This window comes from Rhododendron vialii, chromosome 10a, assembly GCF_030253575.1.
Source record: "Rhododendron vialii isolate Sample 1 chromosome 10a, ASM3025357v1".
In the NCBI taxonomy this organism is placed as follows: domain Eukaryota; kingdom Viridiplantae; phylum Streptophyta; class Magnoliopsida; order Ericales; family Ericaceae; genus Rhododendron; species Rhododendron vialii.
In genome coordinates, this window is record NC_080566.1 from 13,728,318 (window position 1) to 13,755,514 (window position 27,197).

The 27,197-nt window shown below is 39.2% G+C and overlaps 3 protein-coding genes across 5 annotated transcripts; 2 read left to right on the plus strand and 1 right to left on the minus strand.

Moving 5' to 3' along the window:
• Positions 1-2,636: 2,636 nt before the first annotated feature.
• LOC131304764 (FRIGIDA-like protein 3) lies at positions 2,637-9,440 on the minus strand. Its single transcript, XM_058332132.1, has 4 exons — positions 9,165-9,440; positions 4,425-5,472; positions 4,038-4,207; positions 2,637-3,348 (listed from the first exon to the last, which is right to left on the minus strand). The coding sequence occupies exons 2-4, from the start codon at positions 5,446-5,448 to the stop codon at positions 2,818-2,820; spliced, it is 1,725 nt and encodes a 574-aa protein (XP_058188115.1). The 5' UTR covers positions 5,449-5,472; positions 9,165-9,440; the 3' UTR covers positions 2,637-2,817.
• A 1,769-nt stretch (positions 9,441-11,209) lies between these two features.
• LOC131302909 (uncharacterized) lies at positions 11,210-13,994 on the plus strand. Its single transcript, XM_058329700.1, has 6 exons — positions 11,210-11,387; positions 11,526-12,186; positions 12,697-12,960; positions 13,083-13,170; positions 13,255-13,465; positions 13,615-13,994. The coding sequence occupies exons 1-6, from the start codon at positions 11,210-11,212 to the stop codon at positions 13,992-13,994; spliced, it is 1,782 nt and encodes a 593-aa protein (XP_058185683.1).
• A 2,235-nt stretch (positions 13,995-16,229) lies between these two features.
• On the plus strand, positions 16,230-17,689 carry LOC131304765 (uncharacterized). Of its 3 annotated transcripts, none has more exons than XM_058332134.1 (3): positions 16,230-16,898; positions 17,168-17,338; positions 17,440-17,689. In XM_058332134.1, exons 1-3 carry the CDS (start codon positions 16,887-16,889, stop codon positions 17,626-17,628), a joined length of 372 nt encoding a protein of 123 aa, XP_058188117.1. In that variant the 5' UTR covers positions 16,230-16,886; the 3' UTR covers positions 17,629-17,689. The 3 variants fall into 3 exon arrangements, 2 of the variants coding, with proteins under 2 accessions (XP_058188117.1, XP_058188116.1); XM_058332133.1 differs by having other exon boundaries at positions 16,230-16,410; XR_009192468.1 differs by lacking the exons at positions 17,168-17,338; positions 17,440-17,689 and having other exon boundaries at positions 16,230-16,410; positions 16,511-16,601.
• The last annotated feature ends 9,508 nt before the right edge of the window (positions 17,690-27,197 follow it).

The following is a 27,197-nucleotide window of genomic DNA, read 5'->3' on the forward strand; positions in this document are numbered from 1 at the left end:
GTTGGACGGAATCTACCGAGGCAAATGTACTCTTCGGTAGCCCTTTGGAAAAGAGATCAAGGCATGATGTCTCGTGTAGTGAGGTCAAGACCCTGAAGCAGGGATGCAAGGCTCCAGGGGCTTGAGGAGCTGTTGTGGTGGCCTCGGTTGTTGTGTTGGTAACAGGCCGAGGCTTATCGAATCTATGCCTTGTGAGTTTCGGTTAGTAAGTTGGTGAATGGCAACGGACTTGACCTTGTGCTCGGTTTAACGCTCGGTGCATTGCTTGGAAGCGTGCTTCGGCTTCAAAACTCTCGGGAGTGCTCTAGGTGTGGTGGTTATACCAGCTTGGCCCCCCTTAACCACGTGCCAACAGCAATCATTTGGATCAGGCCATGTGCTCCATAGCCGTCTTCCTCCCGCGTCAGGTATGACGTCACCCGAGGCGGTTACCCGAGCGTACGCCCCACGCGTTGGTTTGAAGGCCAAGGAATCCTAGGTCTATAAATACGAAGGGATGCTCATTGAGAGAGGTATGCTTTTTGCCCTAACTCTAGACCTAATTTCCACTCCTGAGATCTGACTTGATCATCGGAGGGTCACTGGGCTAACTCAGCCCTAGTGACTTGCTGCAGGTTACGTCGCAGGAGCAGCAGAGCTGAGGAAGAAGAACCCCAGCCTGGATCCCGGCCTAGGTCCATAAAACCTGAACCCCCACAGTAACCCACACTCGCTGTTAGCGAGAGTTCTTTTGAGTAAATATCGCCGTGGAAAAAGTGTGTTGGAGGGGAGAGTGCTTGCGGAGTATTCTTGGGGTTGGCGTAGTATTATGTGGGGATTGGATTTGTTGAAACAGAGAATGCCCCCACGGTTGGGGGATGGAGAGACTATTACGGTGTTTGACCATCATTGGATTCCGGGATGTGATAATACTTATAGAAGAATGGGTTGCCCGGTCAGTATTAATAATTTCAAGTTGAAAGATCTGGTGGATTGGGAGCATATGGAGTGGAAAAAGTTGTTGGATGTTTTATTCCCTGAGGAAGTGGTATCCAAAATTATGGCTATCCACATCCCTAGGATTAAGGGGATTGATAATGTGTATTGGTTGGGATCTAAGGATGGGAAGTTCTCAGTCAGAAGCGCTTACTCCGGCGGTGTCTTGTAAGGGGAGGAAATTTTGGTGGGAAGGAGGGGGATGTTATTTGGAAGAAGTTGCGGGGTTTGAATCTTCCACCTAAATTTGCCTTGTTTATTTGGAAGGTTATTCATAGGATTTTGCCTGTAAGGGAGGTCTTAGTTAGGAGAGGTATGGCGGAGGATGTGTTGTGTCCTGTGTGTGGGTTGGGTAGGGAATCGCTTGAGCACTTATTTCTTGACTGCGATGCGGCTAAACGGGGTTTGCAGGGCGTCCAGTTTGGGTTTAGTTTTTCTGGGGGTGTGCCATTGTTGGTTGAGGAATGGCTTACTCGATGGTGGTTGGATGTGCCTGATAAGGAGAGTCTGGTTGTGTCCATTATTATTATGTGGGTTATTTGGTGCTATCGTAAAAATTTTGTGTTTCGTGGCAGCCAAGATGCAATCGAGCTGAAGTTGGGGGAGGTTCATCGGACTTTGGCCATGCACAAAATGATTACGGGTGGTAGTGGCGTCGTGGATTTTGGAGGTGGGAGTGCGGGTAAAGGAGGAAGTAAGGAGGGCAGTAAGGTGGTTTGTAAGGGATGTGCGGGTGGATGAGGGTGAGGTGAGGAAGTTGGTGGTGGCGTGGTGCGCAGAGAGTAGTACTGGGTTTGTGCGGTGCGTTGAAGGTTTTTGCAAGCTTGATCGGCCCTTATGGTGGAAGCTTTGGCAATCTTTCATGCTCTGATCTGGGCTCATGAGAGGAGATGGAACTCAGTGGAGATATGCACTGATTGTCTGCCGCTGGTTAGAGGACTTCGTTGGAAAGAAGAAGCTCATGTTTTAGTTAGGCTAGTTCTAATGGATATTTTTGAAGCTTGCTTGTAATTTTTCTTATGTTGGCCGTTGGGGTTCTCAAAGTTCCCAGAACTGAGGTTAGAGCTGCTCATGCCTTAGAAAAAAATTCTTACTCCCGGAGACGACCGAAAGTGGATTTGGGCAGTTTCCTACACTATCTAATGAAAGAATTCAACAAGAACCAAGTCGCAATTGTTGTGATCAGAAACTGTTAAAAACTGACGGAAAATCAAACTTTTTTGCAGTCGTATTTGCATCCAACGGAGTAGAGAGCGTCAGAGTCGGAAAAGAAAATTGTCGTGGGTAGACTTTTCTAATTAGAATTTAATGTGGGTTCCTGATTTTGGTTCGGTCGAGATGGATTTGGACAAAATAAGGAGAAGAGATTAGGAAATTCCAAGAGGGAGAGTCACTTAAATTGGCAAAGAAATTTGACAGGTAGTCGTAAGAGAATGTGAGCGACAATTTCAGGTACTCTTCCGATCCTCGCCGACGCTGTCGTCCCCTCTCCTTCTGGAACCTTTCTCTGCCTAGGCGCCAACTAGTCAGCTACCTCTTCTAGGCATTAGACCACTGCACCTCGGCAAGAACTAGTCGACTTAAGCGGCTGACTTTTAGGACACTGATCAAATTAAAATCCCACAAGGTTAAGAAATTTAATAGTATCAGAAACGCAGCCATAATGGGAAATATCCATCTAATTAGTTTCCATGTTAAAATACTTCTAATTAGTCATTGCAGACACCTTTAAAAAAACAGAAAATGAGAGAACAAAAGTTACACATGATTGCACCAGGAAGAATTATCCAATAATCTGGTCTCCTACCGAGCAAATTCCCTAGGGTTGCAATTACTGATGAACTACATATACTGTTGGTGCGAAGGCTGCACTCCACTACCTGCATAACTACCATAGCTAGATGGAGCAGCAGCATACGTAGATGAAGCAACTCTTTGATCATCTTGGGGATAGTAGTATGGTCTCTGATCATAAGCTTGCTGAGCATAAGGAGACTGGCTTGGATTTTCATAATCATAGGCAGTCGGGACAGCAGGTGGATACCTCTCCGTTATCCCTGGATATAAAGTAGCTCTCTCACCATAAATGGGTGGAACCTGTCTACCACCACCACCGGCAGCGGCAGCAGGAGGAGCACCGGAACGACCACCGCCAGGTGCACGAGACCCAAACCTTCCTCCATTTGCTCGTGGCTTCTTGTACTGCTGTGGTTTAACAGATTCAACGGGCCTCCTCTTGTCAGGTCTTAAGTTCTCTAGCTGGGCAACTCTTTTCTGAAGTGGATCAAGCGGGTATTCAGCCTCCAGATTGTAATCTCTAACGCAACAAATAACAGCTTTAAGGGCAGCAAGTTCTTGAGCATTTGCCTCGTTCTGCAAGAAAGTGGGAGCAAGTTAGGGTGGGAATTTTCTATATGAATTGAACTAGACACCAAGTTAGCGGGTATCGATCGTCTAATTTTGGACACAAACAACATGAAAATTACATGACCAGGTAACATGTTGGGGTTCGGTCAAAACCCTTTTCAAACTGAAATGGACACAAGTAACCTGCATAATAAAGGTTAAAATACAATTCGTACGGTTATTTCAACTTAGGAGTTGGGACGACCAGTGAAGCCATATGTAACCCATCCAACTGACTACATATATGTGGAAATAAATATAAGGAACAGTTTTGTTGTTCCATTTCACATGTGATGTTACTAGGATTACATTTCCATACTATTTTGGAGACAACTTAGTAAACAAACAAAAACTACATAACATAACTCAGTTCTTTTAAACTTTAGAAAAACGACTTGAGATTAAGCATTTTATATGGCAAGTATTAGCTTGATAAAATTCAACTCGAGGTAGGAAAGAAACTTTTAACGCCTTTACTCCCTTCAGTACTCATCAATAGAGGAGAAAATATTTGATATGACAAGTTAACGCTACACGAATCAGACACAAATCCATTATGACACGACACAAACATGGCATGATTCGCACCATAAGAGAAAGTAATATCTAAACAGAAGTGCCAAGGAAGAAGTAACTAGGGCCAAGAAACTACCAACCATTGCACCAGTACCACCGCCACCAGGTTTTCCTTGTGAGTTCCTCCTCAAATCCTTCAAATAGGTTTTTAGGAGGGGCACAAGAGGGAAGCTCTCAGTAAGCTTGAAGGCATGGGCAAAATGTACAGCATCAATTTGCCTCCCACTTTGCACTAATTCTTCAACAAAACCTGGGGAAGAAAACATGTACATGAATAGATTTGAAAACAATTGAGAGGTGTATACCACAAGTAGCCTTTTGCTACCATTTGACATGTGCACCCTATGTTCTCCAAATAAACTGACAAAACTACCAAACCTAAGCGGATCAGTTGAATGGGCACAATACGGAAAAGATGGTCGAGTCGCGGGACCCAATCAGGGTCAGTCAATTAAAAGGAAACCAACCTGGCATCTGGTCTGTTAAACCAAGAGAACGGCAGAGCTCAGGGCCCCGCCTCTGGTGAGCAACTGCAAGAAGAACAAGCTTGCAGAGTTCTTCTTCGTCAAACTCTGACGCAATCCTAAAAGTCGCAAGGAGCTGCAGGAATGCTTCAGCTTCCAATGAATTTCCATTGGCAGCAGCCAACTTAGGCTTCCACTCATCAGCAATGGCCTTGGCTTGCTGCTTAATTTCAGGGCTTAAAACGTTGTCATCAGCCCTTGTCAATAAGGTGGCCATGGCTTCCGTTAACATAATACAGGACTGACGCATGCCCTGAAGGGCATCATCGTCATTTTTATCCCCTTCTTGGGTAGGAGGGTAGAACCCCTCGAGTGAAGCCAGAACTAAATTGCCCGGTTCGGTAGCACTTTCCAGCGCAACGGAAAGTTCCGCGCGGAGGGTTTTTATGTCATTTTTATTCTCCAATGTGTAACTCAGAAGCCCTTTCGCATCCATTTGCTCGCAAAATTGCGTCAGCTCTGGACGAGGCTCAACCACCTCGTCACCTTCAGCATTTTCACCTGCTTTAATTGGGGAATACTCCTCTGGTGCATCTATGAGGAGTGTATTAGTATCGTCGAGAGAGCTACTTACCTTGGTTTCTTTGTAGTCCCCATCAATTGCCTCTGAAAGTTGTGGCTGGTACTTTGCTAGTGCCTCTGCAATTGCAGCAACAGCAGCATCCTTCAACTCCTGAATTCGATCCAACAAATCTTGCTCTTTAGCCACGACAACAGACTCTCTCTCTGCCAGAAATGCATTAGTACCAGATTCTTTTTCTTTCAACTCCTTCTCTTTAAGTTCTAGTTCTTCAAACTTTTTCTTAATCGTTGTCTCAAGGTGCCGGAAGTATTCTTCAATTTCCGACCACTGAACATTGTCCTCAGAGACAGCATTGTGAGCTTCTAGTTCAAGGAATGCCTTACCAAGCTGTTCTATGAGAGGAGCTATGGTTTCGATCCCCACAACTTGATCCTTGTCAGCCATGGCAATCGGAATTGTTGGAAAGAACTGCACAAGAGATTCTACGAGCATCATTACGCACAAACATTTGACAAGATACCAAGCCAAGTATCTTGGCAGCATGATCGTGAAAATGTTAACAGATTATGAAACAACCACTATATGGTAAATTATGTTAATGGGAAATCAAAATATCCATTGGATGTTATCAAATGAAACCAGCCAGCCTCTACATTCAAAGCCACCCAAGCTTTGAAACTACATTTTTAACTAGTCGATTCACATCGTAAAATACTTTCATGAACGTATTTGGGCATTTCCCTATGCAACCCGCTGACCTAACAGACTAACAGTGTGAGTACTTCTGCACTCTGCAGTAAAGCCAACGGGAAGATCAGTCCCATGGTTCAGTCAAGGCTGCTTCCCATCGACAAAAACAAGTGGAAAAAATAAGGTCTAGAAGTCCTAATTACTAAAACCATCATATACAATTCTTGAAAAATATGCAAGCAAGAACAGAAAAAGCCCAAACAAATCGGACTAAAATCAAGTTCCACCAAACGACAGCATAAGTTGAATCAGATAGAGTTGATTCCTTTTTGTTTTCTTTCCCCCCTTTTTTACTGAAAAGAAAAGGAGATGATAGAAGAGGAATTAACAAATAATCCAACATCACCTGGTAGGTGTAACTATTAAGGCAATGTCCTTTTTTCTTTGGCTTTTTGCAAGTCCAGAAATTAAAAAATGATGATAGAAGAGGAATAATAAACATCACTTGGTAGGTGTAACTATTAAGGCAACGCCCTTTTTTCTTTTGATAAGTATTAAGTACTATTTAGCCAATGTCATAAAAAGTACGTACACAGAAATACACTGACACGGCAATTTTATAACAGAGCAAACCAAAACATGACAGAGACACGAAAAAGGGATGGATAATATTTCATGTTCATGTAATTATCATTTCCTCCAAATACTAGGAAATCATTTGTCTCATTATCCAGGGATCCAAGTCATTTTCTTCAAGTACGCAAAGTGTGTCCGTAACACTAGAAACATATGTCCTGCTTGGACACATATCAAGGAGCATCCAAAGAGCATGTGTGCAATACAAACAAGTCACCTTCATGAAGTGTTAGTGCTTCTTAGGCATCGCCAAAACATCCACAACCCGTGCCACGGTGCCACCAAAACATATTACCACAAAACCAACCCTATTCTCAAGGTGCCTCACTACCACTAATGTATTGCTCATCAGTCATCACCAAACAAAGTCACAGGGTAAAATTTTCTCCGCTACATTTGATTGACAGCCACATTTGATTGACAGCCACGGCCTCCAAAACAGTTACAACCATATTCCACCCCATCACTACTATTGTCCCCAATTGATTGAGACCTAAGGCTCAGTTTGGTTTGGTTTATCACTACTACTGTCACCAACAAACATGCAGAATTCCAGCACCATAATGGCTTCCAAAAAATGTTCCCAAAAAGTAAAAATACAAGAAAATCACTAGACTTCTCAATTTTCAAGTACAACAATAAAGCCAAGACAATTGACAGAGAAGAATCTTGTTCTTTTCCTCCAACAATTACCATAGAAATACTACTTTTACATGAAGCATGTTTCGAGGTAGAACCAAAATGTAATCATAAGCATGCATGGTAAAAACAAATAAAGCCTTCTAATATACTTCAGTTGTTCCACATATTTTTCTGTTAGTTAACAGGCATCAGCAACTGCAGATTTATGTCAAATTGTTATTTTCAACTTCCTCAAACTAGTCTTGACTCCAAAACTATGATTGATATACCACCTTGGTACTAGCAGTTCTCCACCTTTCAAGGATATATCATATATGTAAAATTTTCCCAAAAGTCATAACAATACTAAGCAAATCAAACAACTTCGCCCAAGTACAGTTTTTAGCACAAGCATAAGCCCCAATTAATGTAAAATCATAGACTGCACCAATGATCACAGCAAATATGCACGTACTATGGACAGCTAGCACCCAATCACTGAGGTCTTCATATTTTGTTTTCCTTCTTTGATACGTGGACATTTTCCTTGACCTTACTAGCCCAAAAATTGCAAAGAAACACAACATTCAGGTCAATGCTCATCACATCACTATGAGGTGTTGGAACAACATAGGTAACAAAGTTCCAATATAAGATGCCCAAGTTCGGGAAGAAGAGAAGGCCAGTGTCCTTCCATGGGTGGATTAAATTTACTATTACACAATGGAACAAAAAGGATTCAGCATTTCGGCACTGAAATTTGGCATTGGTTTGGCATGTGTATCGAGGTATTGGGATGCATATAGGTATCTACATGCGGCAATACATGCGGCAATATACCAGCCGATATCAGATAGTGTACGCTGATACATAAGTTAAGCAGGTGTCAAAATTGGCCAAAATCCTGTTATGCAGTGGCCAACACAAGAACAGCTGATATTTAGAATCTTGGGAGAGTCGAGCTATGTCCTGTATGATAGTTTCTTCAGAGAACCACGTGTAAGCAAAGAATCTCTATTCAATTTTGGTCAGCTTGGAGCCACCCTGCGAGGGTGAGCCAAACAAACGCCATGATCAAACCTCTAAACCACGTTACCTCTGGGGTTCCCAAACGAAGATATTAGTCCTTGATCCTAATCTAGATAATGATGCTTTAGGCAAAATGTAATGTGGAGATTTCTGCCATGGTGTTGGGAAGTTGAGCCAAGTATTGTACAATTTGGTGGGCTTGGCCCAAGAGTGGGCGCTCCAAAGACAAGCAGCTAGCTGTAATGCATAGACGTTTGAATGCGCGCAAGAGAGGGCGAGCCAACCTGGCTGGGAATCGGTGTCCGAGTAGGGAGCTGCACTAGACTCTAGAGCAGTAGCTACTTTATAGAAATCCATATGCAAAATATATTGAGGACCACATAGCTCAAACCAACAAGAGTGTATGTAGTTCTATCAATAGACAACACATGTATCAATATATATACACTATCCGAAAAAGCCAACACTCATTTGGAATGGACTCTTTTCGAGGCTGGCTCGCACTTTAAGAAACCTGCAATGAGGCTAACACGTAACCCCATGTATTTTTGTTAGTTTCATACTGTTTTTGTTAGACTTTTCGGTATGAAAACGTCAAAACAACCCAAGACCAACAACTGCCCCAATAAGTGCCACACTTCCCTAAACATTTTACCACTGCTTCATCACTCATCAACTCCTTAAGAAAGTCTTGGACAAATCATTTCCATTCACACACCCAGATTCCTCTCCATTTTCCCGAAAAGATTAAAAAAATACACGGCAATTTCGTGGCTGCTAGAAGGAGCTTTGATGCCCTGACAATTTTCCCTGATTCAGTCTTGCCTATCTTCGGGGGCCTATATATGTAAGGGATTACATATGTTTTAGATTTGCTTCTCTTTTTATTTTTCCAAGCACCATGCACTATTGGGTACTTTAAACCATAGAGATTTTGCTCACCCATAGCGTTCGCGCCCGCCTCTAGTTCACTGATATTATGAAGCATGAACGGGAAGTGGTATGGCTTCAAACAAGTAATTCTCGGTTCTAATATCGATTTAAGAGTGCAAATCCCCAAAAATGTTTTGTGTTTTCTAACTACAAACCTAGTACAAATCAAACAAGGAATCTACGAGCACAAAATGCCAATGGTCCATACCAAGACCTACAAAAACAGACGAGAACTAGAAATGTATCCGTACCTCGGAAACTGGAAAATCCTTCGGAGAGATGTTGAGCGTTGAAGAGGTAGAGTTAAACCCTAGTTTCGATTCACAGTGACAAATTCTTCTCCGTCGTGAAGGGCTATTTGTATATGATGTATGATAAGGTTGTCGAATTCTTGTGGTCTTACTTGGGGAGAGGAGGAACCCTAACCGTGGGTGTTGTGGATCCCCTCCTCTGAAATAAAGAAGCTGGGTAAAAAGATAGGGTAAATCACACACACCGCCTGGATTCTGTTAATATTATACACTTGGTCCATTATTTTAAGAAGTTTCACTGCCACCACCAAATAGCTAACTCATTTGTTAGAGCATTTCCAGCAGCCTCAAGCAAATTCTAGGCAAAATGCTTAGGAAAAGTGCGAATTTCTACTTTGACTAGCCACAAATTAAATACCAACTCTAACAGCCTAAGCAAAGTGCCTATTTCAAACAGAAAGTCTACACACATACAATCTGTGCACAGATTTCGTTGTGGGGCCCACCACGTGTCTCACAAAAATCATCCGAGTCGTTCATTAAATATAGAACATTTTTTCAAGGGTCCCCGTAAAAAATAATTTCAATATGATACCTATAGGTACTCGATCCAATCATATAACTTTTCATTATCTATTTAATGAACGGCTCGAATGATTTGTGTGGAATCCGTGATGGGCCCCACAACGAAATCTGTGCACAGATTTGCTGTGTGTAGCACAGTTCCTATTCAAATCACAAACTCCTTTTCAAAACGCAAAAGAAAATAAAATAATTTACAACACTCTCGACCACCTGTTGATGCACCTAAGGGTAAGCAGCAAATCGGTACAACACAGTTAACAAATCACCCACAAACCCTCAAATCAATATAACGAAGGGTTAGCACCATCCTACACAGTGCCGGCTTATACTTTTGGAGACATGAGGTGAGTCGTTTGAACGAGACCCCCATATATTTTTTATACAAAGAGTTTCATTAAAAAAATCATTACAAAATATATATATATACTAGTGTTAGCCCGTACCTACGGCACTACACATCCCGGTTAGAAGGGGATAGTAGTTGTGTGATTTAGGTAAAAACCATGGACACTTAACCGGAAAGTGAGAGGATGCATTGGATCAAATGAATCTAAGTCGTTCCAACAACTTGTCTCAACACCCTTCTGTTTTATAATAGAAATAGTTATCCCAAAAAAATACAACTATTACTATATCTCAAAATTCATCATTTGAAAATTAGGCCAATTTTTTTTTTTTTTTGCTAATATCTCAAAATTAGGCAAAGTTTCGCTTAACTTTTAGCACTTTTTGGAGGTTTTGTTCTTAGTCAAAAAAAAAAAAAGTGATCGTTAGTTGTGCGTCAAACTTTTGTGAATTATTAATTAGTCTCGACGAGAAGAATTGAAAAAGTAATTACTTTTGGAAATATCCTTTTTTGTTGAAAAGTGGATATTTTTCAAATTATTTGGGTAAAAGTGAAAAAAATTTACTTTTTTAATTCCTCTCGTCGAGACGAATCAATAATCCATAAAAGTTTGGTGAAAAACTAACAAACATGATTTTTTTTAATAAGGACAAAACCTTCAAAAAGTATTTTTAAATTAGTGGAACTCCACATAAGTCTTCTCGCACTTTTTGCTGTAAATATACTAATTAAGTCTACATAGTCAGCTTTTTCACCAACTCCTTCTCGATAAATAATATAGCCAATTGAGTCTATTTTGTGGCCCATAAATTCCAATTGGGTCTACATAGTCAGCTTCTTCACCAACTCCTTCTCGAAAAGGGCAATTTTACCATATGACCAAAAATTTGATATTTGCCAAATTTGATATAATTTTGGCATTGTGGGTGTGGCACCCAATTTGCAATTTCTTGTGCCATTTTTGAGATATGGCAAGGAATATTGCGAAAAATGGGCTAGCGGTATGGATGCTCTTATTTTAAGACTAGAAATCCTTCGAGGCAGGGTATTGCAGTACTTACCATTGATTCTGAGACTACAAAGGCTATACTGTTATGAGAAAATAGCTCCTAATATGAGATGGCACAAAGACAAACATGTAGATGATGACGAATTGCATCATTTGGCTGAAGCTGAGGAATGGAAGAACCTCGATGAACAATTTCCCGATTTTGCTGCCAATTCGCGAAATATGAGGCTCGGGATGGCTACTAATGATTTCAATCCCTTTGGACACATGAGTCAATCATATAGTATATAGCCTGTAATCATGGTGCCTTACAATCTCCCGTTGTGGAAGTGCATGAAAGAGCCCTTTTGCTTCATGTCACTGCTTGTTTCGAGTCCATCGTCCAATGGAAAAGATATTGATGTTTAATTGCGTCTGTTAGTTGATGAGTTGAAGGAGTTATGGACGAATGTTGTGCAAACTTATGATGCCTCTACTGGAAAAAATTTTACAATGCGTGCATGTATTTTTTGGACCATCCACGACTTCCCTGCATATGGCATGATGTCTGGGTGGTCTACGAAGGGTTATTTGGCTTGTCCCATTTGCAACGAGAATAACTCATCAGTTAGTTTGAGGAGTAAGATTGAATATTTGGGTGCTCGTCGCTGGCTACCTGAGAACCACATTTGGCGAAGGAACAAGCTCTTTAACAGTAAATTTAAGGATAGGACTAGACCTTTGGAGTTGTCGGGCCAAGAAATATTAGAACAAATTAACTCAGGGACATACGAGCCATTTGGAAAACATCCAAGTGAGAGCAAGAAAAGAAAAAGGGATAAGTTTGAGAAAAATTTGAATTGGGGGAAGAAAAGCATTTTGTTTGGGCTCCCTTACTTTGAGTTTCTCAATCTTCGATGGAATCTCGATGTCATGCACATAGGGAAGAACATATGTGAAAATTTGTTGGGGACATTTTTGGGCATAAATGGAAAGAACAAGGATATGGAAAAGGCACGAAAGGATTTGGAGGCTCAGAAATTACACAAGGAGTTGCACCTAAAGAGGCATGCAAATGGGTCATTTGAAAAGCCCCTGGCCATGTACACATGATCAGCGAAAGAGAGAGGAGACTTTTGCAATTTCTTAAAATCAATCAAGTACCCAGATGGATATGCAGCGAACATCTCTAAATGTGTGAACACTCGTGGTGGCAAGCTAATCGGGGCTCAAAAGTCATGATTTCATGTCCTTTTGCAAAGACTTCTCCCAATTGGTATGCTTGGCTATATGAACAAGGAAATTGGAACCGCGTTGTTTGAGTTCAGTAACTTCTACTAACAGTTGTGCTAAAAAATAGTGAGGAAAAGCGATTTGGATAAACTTCAGGAGAACATTATACTTGTACTTTGCAAGCTTGAAAAGATTTTTCCTCCCACTTTCTTTGACGTAATGGTACACTTGGCTATTCACCTGCCCCGCGAGGTTAAACTAGGAGGGCCAGTGCATTACCGATGGATGTACCCCATTGAAATGTATGTATAACTATTGTACTAATTGTGTCATTTACTTATAATCCTATTCATAACCTAATAGCGTGGTATTTTTTATAGACTACTGAGAGTTTTGAAAAAACTTGTGGGTAATAAAGCTCATCCCAAAGGTTCAATTGTGGAGGCTTACGTTTCTAAAGAATGTACAACCTTTTGTTCTATGTATCTCGATGTAATTGAGACAGTGTTTAATCGCCAAGAACGGAATGACGATGGTGGTGAGCTTGAACCGGGGTTAAGGGCTTTCACTCAGCAAATCCGTCCCTTCAGTATAATCCCGAGAGCACCTGATGTACCTGTCAACCAACGTCACATGGCTCATTGGTTTGTCTTGAACAATAGCCCTGAAGTATAACCATATATGGAGTACGTATTTACTTCATTATTTTTCTTTTCTATATTTGGTTGGAGTTTTATCATCATTCATAATCCTCTACATTAATTAGGATACACAAGAATTTGTTGGGAAATGGCAATACACTTGACATTGCGAAGAGACAATGCAAAAAGTTTCCTCAATGGTTCAAAGGGCATGTAAGACATAGAAAATTGAATTTTCTCACGCGTCACATTAAGCTATGTTTATTTAAAGTAGCATAATAATAATTTTTAATGTAGGTGAATGAACTGCGGAAGCAAAGGTCTCCAGAAGCAACTAATGAGTTATGGTCATTGGCCAACAAACTCGACCCAATGATAAACACATATTCAGGGTGCATTTTTAATGGCGTCCATTTCCATTCTATTGAATGGGACAACCAACATACAAGTCAGAATAGTGGGGTGGTAGTGGAAGGGGAGCACGAAGGCCAGACAATAAACTATTACGGTTTCTTAACCAAAGTATGGGAAATGGCCTATTTATTCGGTCATCGAGTTGTTTTGTTCTAGTGCGAATGGTACAATTCTAGTTGTAGTAGATTTTTTCGGGTTGATGCACATTGCTCAAGCATTGATGTAAGAAGTCAATGGTATAAGGATATGACCCATTCGGTTTTCCAAGTCAAGTCGAACTAGAATTCTACATTGTAGATACCAAGTTGGGTGAGCATTGGAAAGTAGTAGAACGAATTCAACGTCGAGGAATCTGGAATGTCCCAGAGATGGATAGTTTTGAAACTAGCGGGTCTCCTAATGAAGTTTTTCAGCAAGAAATAACTACCGAGGTTCCAACAATTGTTGTTGAAGATCCTCCCATCGTATCCTCTTTGCAGATAAATGATATTGAACCTGCAATTATTAGTGAGGAAGAAGATCATAGCGACGAGGATGAAGAAGACTTAATGGGTGATCTAGACGATGAAGAAGATGAAGAAAATTATAGTGATTCTGGTGATGATTTTGACATAGAAGCTTAATGTACCAAGAAATTTGGTGGTCCCTACTTCTAACTAGGATTAACTGCTGAAATTAGTTTTAGCAATTGTATTTCTTTTTCTGATCTAGTGTTATCTACATGTATGCTTACATATGGGTGACAAAGGTTCAGTGTAATAGACTTCTTCTTGAGCAATATGGTTACAAATTATTTGTCACATGCTACAAGTCTCATAATTTGCACTTTGTTTGTCCTACATATCTCTCATTATAATTCACTTCTTTTATATGCTTGTATGTAAATGGAGTGTTTCAAAATTTGTCAGATTGCATCATGCCTCATGGATCAAAAAGAGTAGTGCATCCTCCAACTCGACTGGCACAATGCGTAACACTGCTGCAGTACGAGTTGAAACAGCAGCTACAACACTCGCTTCAGAGATCCTAGCATCTACTCCTTTGACTGTTGTCTCTCCTTCTACCCGTGCCAGTGCTACAAGTAAATGCACCTCTCTCTCTATATATATATACAGGACGGTTCCGGGGACACTTAAAAAAACTCTTAACCCCCCCTAGTTTCCGATTGAATTTTGATGATCCGGGCCGCTCAATGTAATTAGAACGTGATTTTAAGGGTGCCCACGAGAAATCAACAAAAAAAAAGACCGGGAAGGGCTTCATCCGAACAGTTTTTTATTGAACTTTATTGAACGGTCCAATAAAAAACTGCTCAAATCAAGCCCTTCCCGGTTAGTTTTTTTGCCAGTTTCTCCCGGGCACCCTTAAAATCACGTTCTGAACACATTGAGCGGCTCGGATCATCAAAATTTGATTGGGAACTATGAGATTAAGATTTGGAAGGTTTTTTTAAGTGTCTCCAGAACCGCCCCTATATCTCACTACATGCCTTTTGCATGAAATTAGTGATCCGCAAGTTACTTCTATTGGGGAAATAGAATTAAGATTAAAATGGAATTAAGTAAGTTGAATCAGCATGTCAACTTTTGTTTCCTTTTTGGTTTACAAAACTCTTTAGGAATCGCTTCAATCTCTATGGAAGGAGTGACTGATTGAATTGTTCCAACCTTGTTATCCTTATTAATCCCATAAAGTGTTTTGTTATAAAGGACTAAACTCAAACTCGATTCATAACCATTGCTCTGTGACAAGTTTTTGGGTATTTGTGACATAAGAGAGAAGGATGCATGAGGGGGGAGTGGGGCCTTAGATAGCTTAATGATAATTTGATGGCCAAATTTTGAATTTAAAATCTGAGCATGGATGTTATTTACCTCCATTGGTGTGACTGTTCCCCTTCCCAAAGAGGAGCATGCATGCTCAGCTAACCTCGAGTCCCGAAAAGGAGTTCTAACTTTATTGTTCCCAGAGAGAGCGATTAACTGCATGCAATCATTATTCTCCCCACAATTAGTTCCAGCCAAATCATTGATACAAGGCTTAATACTGGCACAATCATTTAGGATACAATCCAAGCCACTTAAGCTAGTCGATGGCTTTTAACTCCATGGCCTTGTGAAAAGCGTGTAGAGTTCCAATGGAATATCTTACAAACAATATCTTCTTACCTTTTGAATATCGTAACTCAAGTTTGCTACATAAGATATTACATATTCCTAGTTAAGACAAGGATGTCCATTGGTCCTCACTCAACCTACCAATTTTGATCTAGTTCCACATAGCAATACAGTTGTGTCACGTGCACACCTATACAATAAGGCATAAATATGACTACAATTTATTACTCCTACTTGATAACTCGTACCATTCAGTGCAATTCCTATGTGCATGTATGGCCTTTGATCCACCATTATAATCAGCCACAACAGGCTTGCCATTAAGGTAGTGAACCATGATATCTGAGGCCTGTAGTTTTTGCAGGTTACAAGAATTAAATTGATGACACTAAAATCACCTATAGACTAATACATTCGTACAAGGCCAAAGAAGATGGGAAGAGATAACAAGTAAAAGAGAAACTATGCATAATACCTCAGTGTCTTCAATAGAATGGCAGAATGCACATTGGGTTTTATTAGTAACAGTCTCGGACCTAACAATAGCTTCATCCATAGACCTAGCAATGAATTTGTCTATGCCAAAAACATTTCAAACATGTTGCTCCTACTTTTGTGTAGTATGTGGTAGTTTGGATACAAATTATTTACTCTTATTTTGCAGGTGCACCTTCAGTAAAGCGGCGGCGTGTGTGAGGGCCAACATGTGGAAAAAGAATTAGAAGGATAATTACTGAGAATAAAGGGGAGAGGCCCAACTTATGTGACACCGAAAATGAGAGCGTTTTGCAGAAACAATGCAAACAAGGTGGCGAGTGAACTAGGCACACAAATTAGGTGGATCTGTCCTATTCAAGGATTTTACCCCTCGTGGAAAAGTGTTGATTCGACGTTGAAAGATGCCATCTTACAAGCTATCTGGGTAAGAATGTCTAATTTGAATGGTTACCGGCATAACACCCTCATAACATAAAGACTGCAGATTACATTCTGTTAGTGAATTCTCTAATATATGTTTGTAGGACAAAATTAAAGTCACCGAAAATCAAGTTAAGTCCATTGAGTTAGTTGAGGAAGTTTTTCATGAAAGGCAAATCTACTCTTCAAAGATTGAAAATGGAGAATGGACGATTTCTATGCAAAGACATTGCGCGATGGCAAAGATGCATATCATCATCCTTTTCAAGAGATGCCCATAGTTGACTGGAAGTACATGATCGATCATGTATTCAAGGATCCAAAACGAAAGGTTAATTGAATACTTATTGGAGTTACATTTTCAACCTTTACTTAATATCTAACAAATGATTTTTTCAGCCTTGCAAAGACGCTGGCAAATTAAATAAAGAGGCTGTACCTTATGGTCATAGTACGGGCTCTCGATCCTTTGCTACTGCAATGACTATTGCGGTGAGACATTTTGCGCAACTAATTATGCACTGACACATTGAAGTCTTGGTTTTGCTAGTTTAAGAATCCATTAACATTGCATTACATAGTTTTGTCTTCTTTTAATAACCAATAGCATGTCAGCTTCCTTTCTTTCTTTTTTTTGGCTGACGATACTTAATTTTGTTCATAGTGCTGCTATTGATGATGGGTTGTGCCTATTCTGTTATGATTTCTGTCGGTGCTATTTGCTAGATTGTTAATATGCTATGGTTATTTGAATATGCTAGGCTGATCGTTCTGGTAGAATTGGTAATGAGGGAAATGATGATGATGGAAACGATAATGAGGGAAACGGAAATGAGGGAAGAAAGAAGCTTGAATTTTGTGATTTGTACCAGGCATCACATAGATTGAGAGAAACAGACGAACGGATCGATCCAATATGCCAAGAGAAACATGTATGCATTTAATGTTGAATCCTTTACTTTTTTTGGTCTGCTTTTTAATTTGTCCATTCCTTATGTCTTTGTTGTGTGTTTTCTTTTTTCCAAAATGATAGGCAATGATGGTGGTAATGCATGACACTGCAGCTCTGTTTGGCACTCCACTACCAGGTGAAGAAATTTCAAGGAAGTGCCTTGGGGAGTCGAAGACAAAGAACTATATAAGAGGATTCGGGAATGGGCCAAAGCCATCTACATATCTTTCCAAATCCAAGTCACAGTTAGCATGCCAGGACCAGCTGTAAAAACTTCAAAGTGAGTTGGATTTAATTCGTGAAGAGCAAAGAAAGAAGAGGGAAGAAGATAAGACACAGAGGGAGGAAGAGCAAAACCAACACGAGGAGGAACAAAGCTGACGTGAGGAGGAGAAGAGGTGGTGGGAGGAGGAGAAGACACGAAGTGAGGAAGAGCAAAAGCAATGCAAGGAGGAACAACGATGATGAGAAAAGGAACAAGAGGAGGAGAAGAGGCGGTGGGAGGAGGCACAAAGGCGACACGTTGAGGAGCGATCTGTACTTCTAAAAGAGATGGATGTAAAGCTTTATGATGAGCCAATTGCAGAATGGTGGACGACGCTGCATGGGAGCAGGGTGATGGTGGCTTAAATATATGGTACGTAGTTTAAGAATATCACTTTTAGAATTGACTTTGATGCTAAGTAGGAAATTTGGAATTGCAATCAGTAAGTAGTGTTTTTAAGGAGTGATGTTGCAGTGGTTGGGGAATTTTTAAGTGTTGGATATTAATATCCATTAAGTAGTGTTTTCGAGGTTCTATCAGTTGGACAAAGCCTTTGAGGTTCTCGATGGAACATGGTAAGGATTAGTTTGTCGTATAAGGCATTTGAATGCTAAAATCATAGATGAATGAGTTTTTTTTTTGTTTAAAAGTTTCTAATAGAGAAATTTATGGTGTTTTTACTGTTGAATTAGAAGGCCAGAGGAAACAATTATAATATAAGGAATTACTCATTTTCAATTGAAAGGTTTTTGGATGTTTGATCATGCTAGTTAAGCTCATTGAGTCTGACAGTAACATGTGATAGTAATGCCTCAGATATGGATGAGAGAAAAAGGGTTTCCCCACTAACGGGTCAAGCAAAATTATCGAACCATAAATGTATCAAACATCTATAGGTTGCCACATTTTTAAATTTCTACCAGGACTAAATCAAGGGTACTAGATTTCAAATGTTTGACTACTAATGGCCAGCTTAGGAAGCATGTTCGTGCTCTCAGAATTACACTTACCTTTGCACTTGTAGTGTGTGTTTATAGCTCTGTTGTAGTGTGTTTTTCTTGATATGCCAAAACCACAGATTTTGGCACCTGACAAATCTGTGTTCCTTGGCAAATTAAAGGATATCTCCCCTGTTGAGGCTAAACTCAATAGAGGAGGTGGATGCAGTCCTTTACTCCTTTGGCTTAGCCGAGATCACACCTATCAGTTACATGCTTTGCCAATGCATTTTTGGATATGGCTATACATAGTGCCTGTGAGATAAAGAATCAACAAAATACTTACAGTTGCTCTCGACTTGAATCTGTAGTCCATTTTGTAAACCTTAATATGGATTAATACGATATGGATTCTGCATTTGTGTATACTGTTTGGAGGTTGGTTTGGTGAATGAGTCGACTTACCACTGCACTTTGGAACTAGCATTTTGGGGTTGGCATGTCTGCATTATGGATTCTCCATTTTACATTATAGATTCTGCTTTGCTAGAGTTGTAGTATGATGTCTCAATATAACCACTGATCACACCCATAGTTTTGGAGTTTGAACATGAGCTATGGAACCACTGAATTTGGCATTGATCACAGCCATGTAGTGCTGTACATGGCTGTTTTTTTGGCATTTCAAGTGTTGTTCCTTGCTATTTTTGTGTGTTACTTAAGTCTTTTGTTGTGATTCTGAAATTGAAGTTCTAACTACTAGAATTGAAGTTTAGAGGTTGAAATCACTTCTATTAAGTGCTAAATTTGTTGTAGCTGTAGTATAGATGCAAGAATTTGGTTGTTGAATTCTGGAAATAACCTACAAGAGCTGAAAGTATGTGTAAAAGTGCAGGAATTGAGTGTAACATGCTGGAAACAAATTGCATTTGTTGAAAACATGTACTCAAGTGCTGAAATTTGGTGGTTAGGTGGAAAAATATGATTTTGTTTGCTTAAAATATGGTCTTGAGAGTTGGAATATGAGCTTATGTTTCTGGAATTGAAAGCCAGTAGTTATTTTTTTTACCGTAACTAGTGTTTCTGCAGCCATATGTTTCGTTTTGGCTTAGTATTTACCTATGTTCAATTTTTGAGCAATGAGATACACTAGTTCATAAACACTAATGGTGGATTGTTCTTTTTTCTACAGACCGACGCTTTAATGGAATATCCCGCAATTATACTTCTGGTTATTGACTATGAAGATCAAAGATATTGTGGACGTGCTTGGACGTTTTAAGGTTATTCATTTGTTGAAGTTGAACTTTTTAGTATTTTGTGGCCTTGGAGTTTAGATACATTTTGTAGTTGGAGACGTGTTGTTAATTTGTGCTCTAGAAATTCGGAGACAAGTTGTTATCACCATATTTGGTGGACACTATATTTATGAAATTTTGGATTTATTTCTTGGAATTTGTATTAATTGCATTAGGTTGGTAATTTTGTTGATATAACGATTGTTGGCTCAAGTTGGAGACGTGTTGTTATTTTGTGCTCTAGGAATTTGGAGACAAGTTGTTATCAATTTGGTAGATGAAACAAGATTCATGGCATTTAAAATGTCTTGAGTCTTACCTTGTAAAGATTGGCAAAGAGAATCTGTTATCAACATAATCTCTTTCATTAAGTGCAGCATAAAGACGAATTCAAATGTGGTGATTTCCTCATACACCAATTTTGCTTCTCCTCTTTGAGGACTATTTCCTTCAGCTTGGACTTTAAGCAAAACAACACATGTGGGACTAAACAACTTTATGAAGCTAGAAATTGATCTCAAGTGAGAACTCCAACGAGTTTCGGCAGGTCATTGCAAAGTGCTAATATGATTAAGTCCGCTTCCACTCTCAAGCTCATTAATGGCTAACAAATGTTCAATATAACTCGCTTGAGCCAATTTTAATTCCTCAAAACATTTGCATGAAGCACTGACTATGGTGACAATCGGATGCAATTTTGTGAAAAAACAATAAACAACACCAAATTCTTTCGATGTTGCCACTAGTGCCAATTGCAATCTATGCGCAAAACAGTGAATATAATAAGCATATGGACAATCCTTCAAAACCAAAGCTTGCAAGCCATTCCATCCACCCCTCATATTACTCGCACCATCATATCCTTGTCCCCAAATATTTTGAATATTGAGACTATGATGAGACAGTATAGAATAGATCTCATTCTTTAAGATTAATGAGGTAGTGTTGGGGACGTGTACAACCCCAAGAAAACGTTCTCGCACAAAACCACTCTTGTCAACAAATCTTAAAACTATAGCCATTTGCTCTTTCTTTGATTCATCACGAGCTTCATCAACAATCAAACAAAACTTTGCATCACCAATTTCTTCCCTAATTTCCTTATGCACTTTGGAAATGGTTGAACAAACATATAGAATTTCTTTTTGGATTTGTGGGGATGTGTAAGTTGCATTCTTGGGAGCATTCTTTATCAAGTCAAACCATTTTCTCACTGAAAGATGCACCATAATGTAATGTTTCGAGAAAATTTCCATGATTCACTGAACTAGCACTTTCATCTCTCCCTCTAAAGCAATACCTTGATGTGCGAGCAATCTTACCATATCAATTGAGGCCTTCAACCATAGTCTATTGTTTGCAATTTGCTCTGAAGTGAAATTATCTAGCACCTTTTGTATGTGGTGCGATTGATTCATCAAATCCTCACATGATCTTTGGGCAATTTTGTGAAAGAGCTCAGATCTTTTCCCACATAATTAAAAAAACCATCATGGACTCCATCCATAGCTTTCTTCCAAGACTTAAATTCTTCGATTGTGAATGCAACTTGCCCATGTTAACTAGATGTTCCAGTGGACTTGCTTAAAAGAAAGCACGGAAGACAAAAAGCTGCATCTTTCTCAATTAAATATTCAAGCCACGAAGGAAATGCCTTGAACCAAGCACGTTGAAAACTGCGTAGGTGCTTTTCTTTTCAAGATTTTGGATAATTGGGAAGTATAGGTAGGCAAAGACCTAGCTTAATATAAGCTCATCAAATTTCATCTTGGTGGTTAACATCATAGTTAGTCACATATCTGCTTACGTAATCCAAGATCACGCTCTAACAAACTCACATCAATTTCCCTAACTTCAATTCTTTGAAACTTTGTAGGTGAATTTTCGAATATTGATATATCAGTACTAGTAGTAGAAGCTAGCAATGAAGTCTCACCAGCATTTTCCTCTGGTATGTCAATTTTTTCGATTATTGGTATATCAATAGTTGTAGAAGTCGGCAATGAGATCTCACTAGCATTGACCTTTGAAATTGAACAATTTGAGTTTTTTTTTTTGAAATACCCATCAATGGTACACCCTTCTCATATCAATAAACTACAAATACAAAACAAACATATCTTTTTTTTAGTTCAAATCATGTTTGACATGCGTGAGATAGCCAGGTCTATGCTCTGATAAAAATATTGCAAAGATCGAAGCTTTATAGTTTATACAACTGATACAAATATATTAAAATCCAAACTGGTCTTGACTCCAAAGGAAGAGAGAGGGGGGAGTTACCGTCCAGAGACTCCAAAGCCAGAGGTGAGACTTGAGAGAGAGCAGAGGTGGGTGCTCCTACTTTGCCGTGAGAGTGAGAGCCAGGTCGTCAGCTAAAGCGGTAAAGCCCTAAAATATTTTTTGTTCAACTATTCAAGAATGTCGATTGTATTTGTCGGCTAAAAGAAACCCCTAATTTATTCTGGGGTACAATTCCAGAGTGGGGGCCACCCATGTGGTCTTTGATTCTAAGCTTTTAGCTCACGTGTAAATGGTTGTTTCTACTCCAAAGTCCAACTTGGGGGACCACCATGAGTACAATATTCCAAAAAAAAAAAAAAATCTGGTAAACACGTGGGGGCCATGGCCCCCATAAGCCTTCATTTACCTCCGTCTCTGGATCAGAATACTCCCTGGATTCCATCTAATGAGCAAAGCAAGGCAAATGAACCAATTCATTGAATTCAGTGCTTAAGCAATTAAACAAATTAGTCAGCCTACTTTAGTTAATTGTATTAATCTTCACTAATCACTATCAATCAACATCATTATTAAGTACTATATCTGTCAAATATGATCTTAATCAACTCAAATCGCTTGATCAATTGATTGAACTTATAACTAAGTTAATCAATTGCAAATGAATCCATCCTTGTTGACTGATTGTTGTCAAGTATATTGCTATCAACACTATTAGTTATTAGATTTTCAAATTATGTCGTATTGATTACTATAAACTATATCAATGAAATTGAATAGCCTAATTTCATTAAATACTATCATAAATTCTATTGAGAATTCTACTAAATTATTCAATATCTATTAAGAAAAAATATATTTATTGTTCAATTTTGTTAACAATCAACTTATAGCTAGTGTTATTTTATAGTATATATTAAATTAATTTTTAAATTATCAAAATATTAAATCAATACCTTGTTTTCTCCACAATATTTAAAAGTAAGTTACTTAAATATATGGTTACTTACAAATAAATTAATTAAATACATTTATAATGTTATTTGAAAATTACAGAAAATATTTGTCAAATTTTTAATTTTCAAATAATTCTTCTAACTATATTTAAGACCAAATTAAAATCTTAAACTAGATTTATAATCGAGCACTATTTTTTAGGTTTCCCCCTACCCAATTGTTAGCAACAAGGCAAAAAATATGATGATATAGCTTAAAGTGGTGTGAACATATAAATCCTTAAATCTCCAAATTTTCCTGCCAAAAAATAGGGTACTTTTTTTTTTTTTAGTTAATGGTAACTTGTTACCTGAGCAATCGGTTGTACTAAGTTTTTTCATAATCTATAGTAAATTTAGCCGTATACAATGGTAAGTATTATCTTACTCAATGGTATATGTAACCTGTTTTTGTGGTAAGTAATCTTACATTTTTTTTGGTCAAAAGTTCACAAAACCATCTCGGTTATAACAAAATCACTCTACTTTTGGTTTTTGATTTTAATCCAAGGTCTATGATTTACCTATTTTCAATCCAATGGTCTATATTCATTGGGAGTATGATGCTCCCATACCACTTGGGGGTATCACAAAAGTTTTGAAGAGGGAGAGGGGTTTGAAATTTGGAAAAAATCCGTGAAAGGATCCGACCTAATTTTTGGGAAAGACAATCTATAGTAAAGGAGACATGTATGGCACTTTATGTAATTTAGTTAAAACCTATCAACACTTTAATGAAATAGAAAGAATGCATTTCAACTCTATCAAATGAATTTTACACTTTAATGAAATAGAAAGAATGCATTTCAACTCTATCAAATGAATTTTAGCTAGCTATTCCAACAACTTGTCTTTTGATGGGTCTTACACCATTGTGTTTTGTATCATAAATTGTAGATTGTCCTCCTGTGCCATAGTTGAATCCATCCCTGCTTCTGGAGATAATGCATGTCTAGAAGGTATTCGTTACGTTTGAATCACTATTACGTAAAAGGGAAAGGTAATTAATTGAACAACAAATTTGATGAGTCATGAATTTTGAAGTTATTTGTCAAGTGGGGTCTCCTTTTTCTATCTCTCACTAAAAGAATCCTCATTGTAATAATCAAAATTAAAGAGTTGCTAAAGTTAGTAATGTGTGCTAAAAAAGGAGCTTACATTGTAATAATCAAACGTAGCAATACAAAACCCTACGATCATCTGTTCCCAATCTTGCATCAATCAGAAACTCTTCCCAGTAGCTAGGGTTGGGGGGTTGCGCCCTTCCCCTCCTCGCGCCTCCTCTCTCCCAACCTTTTTCTCCTCTCTTTCTGATCTGTTTTTCGGCTCCTCTCCGGTGTGAAGATCTTTATGATGTGTTGTTCGGTGAAGTGGGTCACCGGCCTTGGGCAATTGGCCTCCTTTTGGTCCGGCTCCTCCTTGTTCTTCCATCTGGTAGCGGGTGGTCGATCGACAGCGGGATGTGGGCATAAATAGTTGTGGTGGCCGAGAGGTAGGAGGCTAGTGGTTTTCGGTAGGTTTTCTGGGCTGTTTGTGCCTTTTTTCCGACTGGGTTTCCCCCATTCCGACTTGGTGTACCAGATGGTGGGCAATAAGGTTGTTGTCCGTGCTCTATGTTCTGGTCGGAGTCTCCCTCAGATCCGACGGTGTGCGGAGGTAGCAATTAGTTCTGGATGTGTTTCGGCTTCAACGGCTTGATCCGACAGAGGTGTGTGCAGATCTTCGGGCACCATGCGTGAATCAACCAGTTGGTGTTTGCTCCGGCAAGAGAACTGTATTTTTCTTTTGTTTCTTTTTTTTTTGGTAAAAAGGGATTTTATACCAAAAACAAAACCAAAGATACAAATGAACAAAGGGGCATACCCCCAGCAACATAGAAACAAAAACAGAAACAGAAACCAAAAGCAAAGATATTGGCCTAACTAACTACTAGCTACAAAACTTTCTCCGAGATGTTTCAAGCTCTACACAAGACTCTATTCAGAGGGTTACGGCCACAGTTTCTCCAAGTGAACACTCTATCCCGCACATCCTTAACAATTTGCTCATAAATGGAATCCAAAATGCATTGCTTGTTACCAAAGATTGAATCATTCCTAGCCTTCCAGACGTAATAAGTGGTCCTCGCCATAGCTAGCTTATAGAGAGCAGAAGAGAACCCTTTCTTCTTGAGATATTGAACAGCCTAGTTAAGCTCATGCTCCCACTCCCCTGGACATCTAGTCATGCCAAACAAATGGAGGATTCTCCCCCAGATACAAGCTGAAAAAGAACAGTTAAAAAAGAGATGTTCGTGGGATTCATTCACACTATGACAAAAGACACACTGAGGGTCCACTCTCATCTCCCATGATAACAACCTATCCTTAGTAGATAGCCTACCCCAGCAAACAAGCCACATGATAAAAAGCCCATCTAGGAATACCTTGCTTAACCCATACAATATGAACCCATGGAACTTTAGGGAAAGGGTTCCAAAGAGCTTCCCAAGCAGTTCGAACTGAGAAGATACCACTGGGGGCAGGCAGCCATATCACAGAATCTTTCATGACTGTATTAGGTTGAAGAGTTGAAGGTGTGCTCCGCATAATTTGCATGATAGCCTTATTTCTCTACTTGGGTTAGTGCCAACCCTCATTTTGAATGGTGGATGAAACTTTGGCTAGAAGGGAGCTTCCGACATTACTTACACTATCTTCACCAAACAACTTGTAAAGAGGGCCTATATCATGCCAGTGATCCCACCAAAGAAAAGTAGTATTTTTCTTTTGTTGTTTCTTAGTTGTTGTTTTACAAGATTTTAGCTGTGCTTATTGTCTAATGGGGGTTTGAGCTAGGGATCCGTTGGGGTTCTTACTACCTAGACCTAGATTGGTTCCTAATCTAAGCGTTTTGTTGGTCTTACTTCTGCAAGGGGTGCCTGTGTCGAAGTCTTGGTAGTTTTGGTTCATTCTTGTATCTTTTGATGGAATATATACTGTCTTCGGGCTATGTTATGAAATAAATTTGATATTTTCAAAAAAAAAAAAACTTAGCAACCTCCTAACCAATAATCATAGTTGGGCATTTTGCATAATCAAAACTAGCAATGTATTTGCCAATAACCAAATTTATTGGACCTTTTCTCTCTCTCCTCTTTTCTCTTCACAACTTCTTTCCCAATTAAAAGGCAGACAACATGTTCATGTGATCAATCTAAATACTTCCAAAAAAGATCATTATTGATTCACAGGGAAACAATACTCCTTTCTTTTGTTTTATTTTAGCTTTCAAGTATGATTTTTCAATTATAATCGGCAACCCCAAATTAGCAAACCCACAAAATAACGGAACAGTGGAAAAAATTGTTGGGAGGAAATGGCGGGAAAATTTTGGAGGGATAAAATAAGTGCGAAATGGAGGTGAAAATTTTGGAGGGAAGGAATAGGTGGCAGTAGGCCCATTGATTTTGATTATGGGCAAAAAACAAACAATGTGAGACTTGATATTGCTTCCTTTAGCAACCTCTAAATGGATAATCAAAATCGATTTTGATTATTCAATTTTATTTATTACAATAAAGATGCTCTAATTAACTAATTCAAGTTGCTGTTGTCTCATGTGGGTTCCCTTGATTTAATTGACCCTTACGTATCATTTTGTTTGATTTGTCAATAAGTATGGTTATCTAAACATTACAAGACACAATAGTGGAGTCTTGTGTAACTCATAGTTCTGAATACCGTTTCGGACAGGGTACCGGTACCGGTCAGGTACCGGGTACCGTTTCGGATTTACTGCAACTACAATATATATAATAATTATATATAATTATAATTCAAAAAAATCCGTCATATCATACAATTCATCATAAAATATCTCTACTAGAGATTCTCTAGTCTCACATTGCTTAGTTACAAAACTTTTTTCCACTTTAAATGACTTTGCACACTAGTGATTTTGTGAATGAGAAACCCAATAAGAGGTCTTGCGCGCTCGGGAAAATGTGCCGTGGCCGAAGGCAATTTGGAAAAACTGATTCGGAAACCAATTAACCGGGTGCGCGTCACGGGTTATTCGTGCGCAGGGGGAGTGCAAATCCGGGATTTAAGCCTCGCGCACG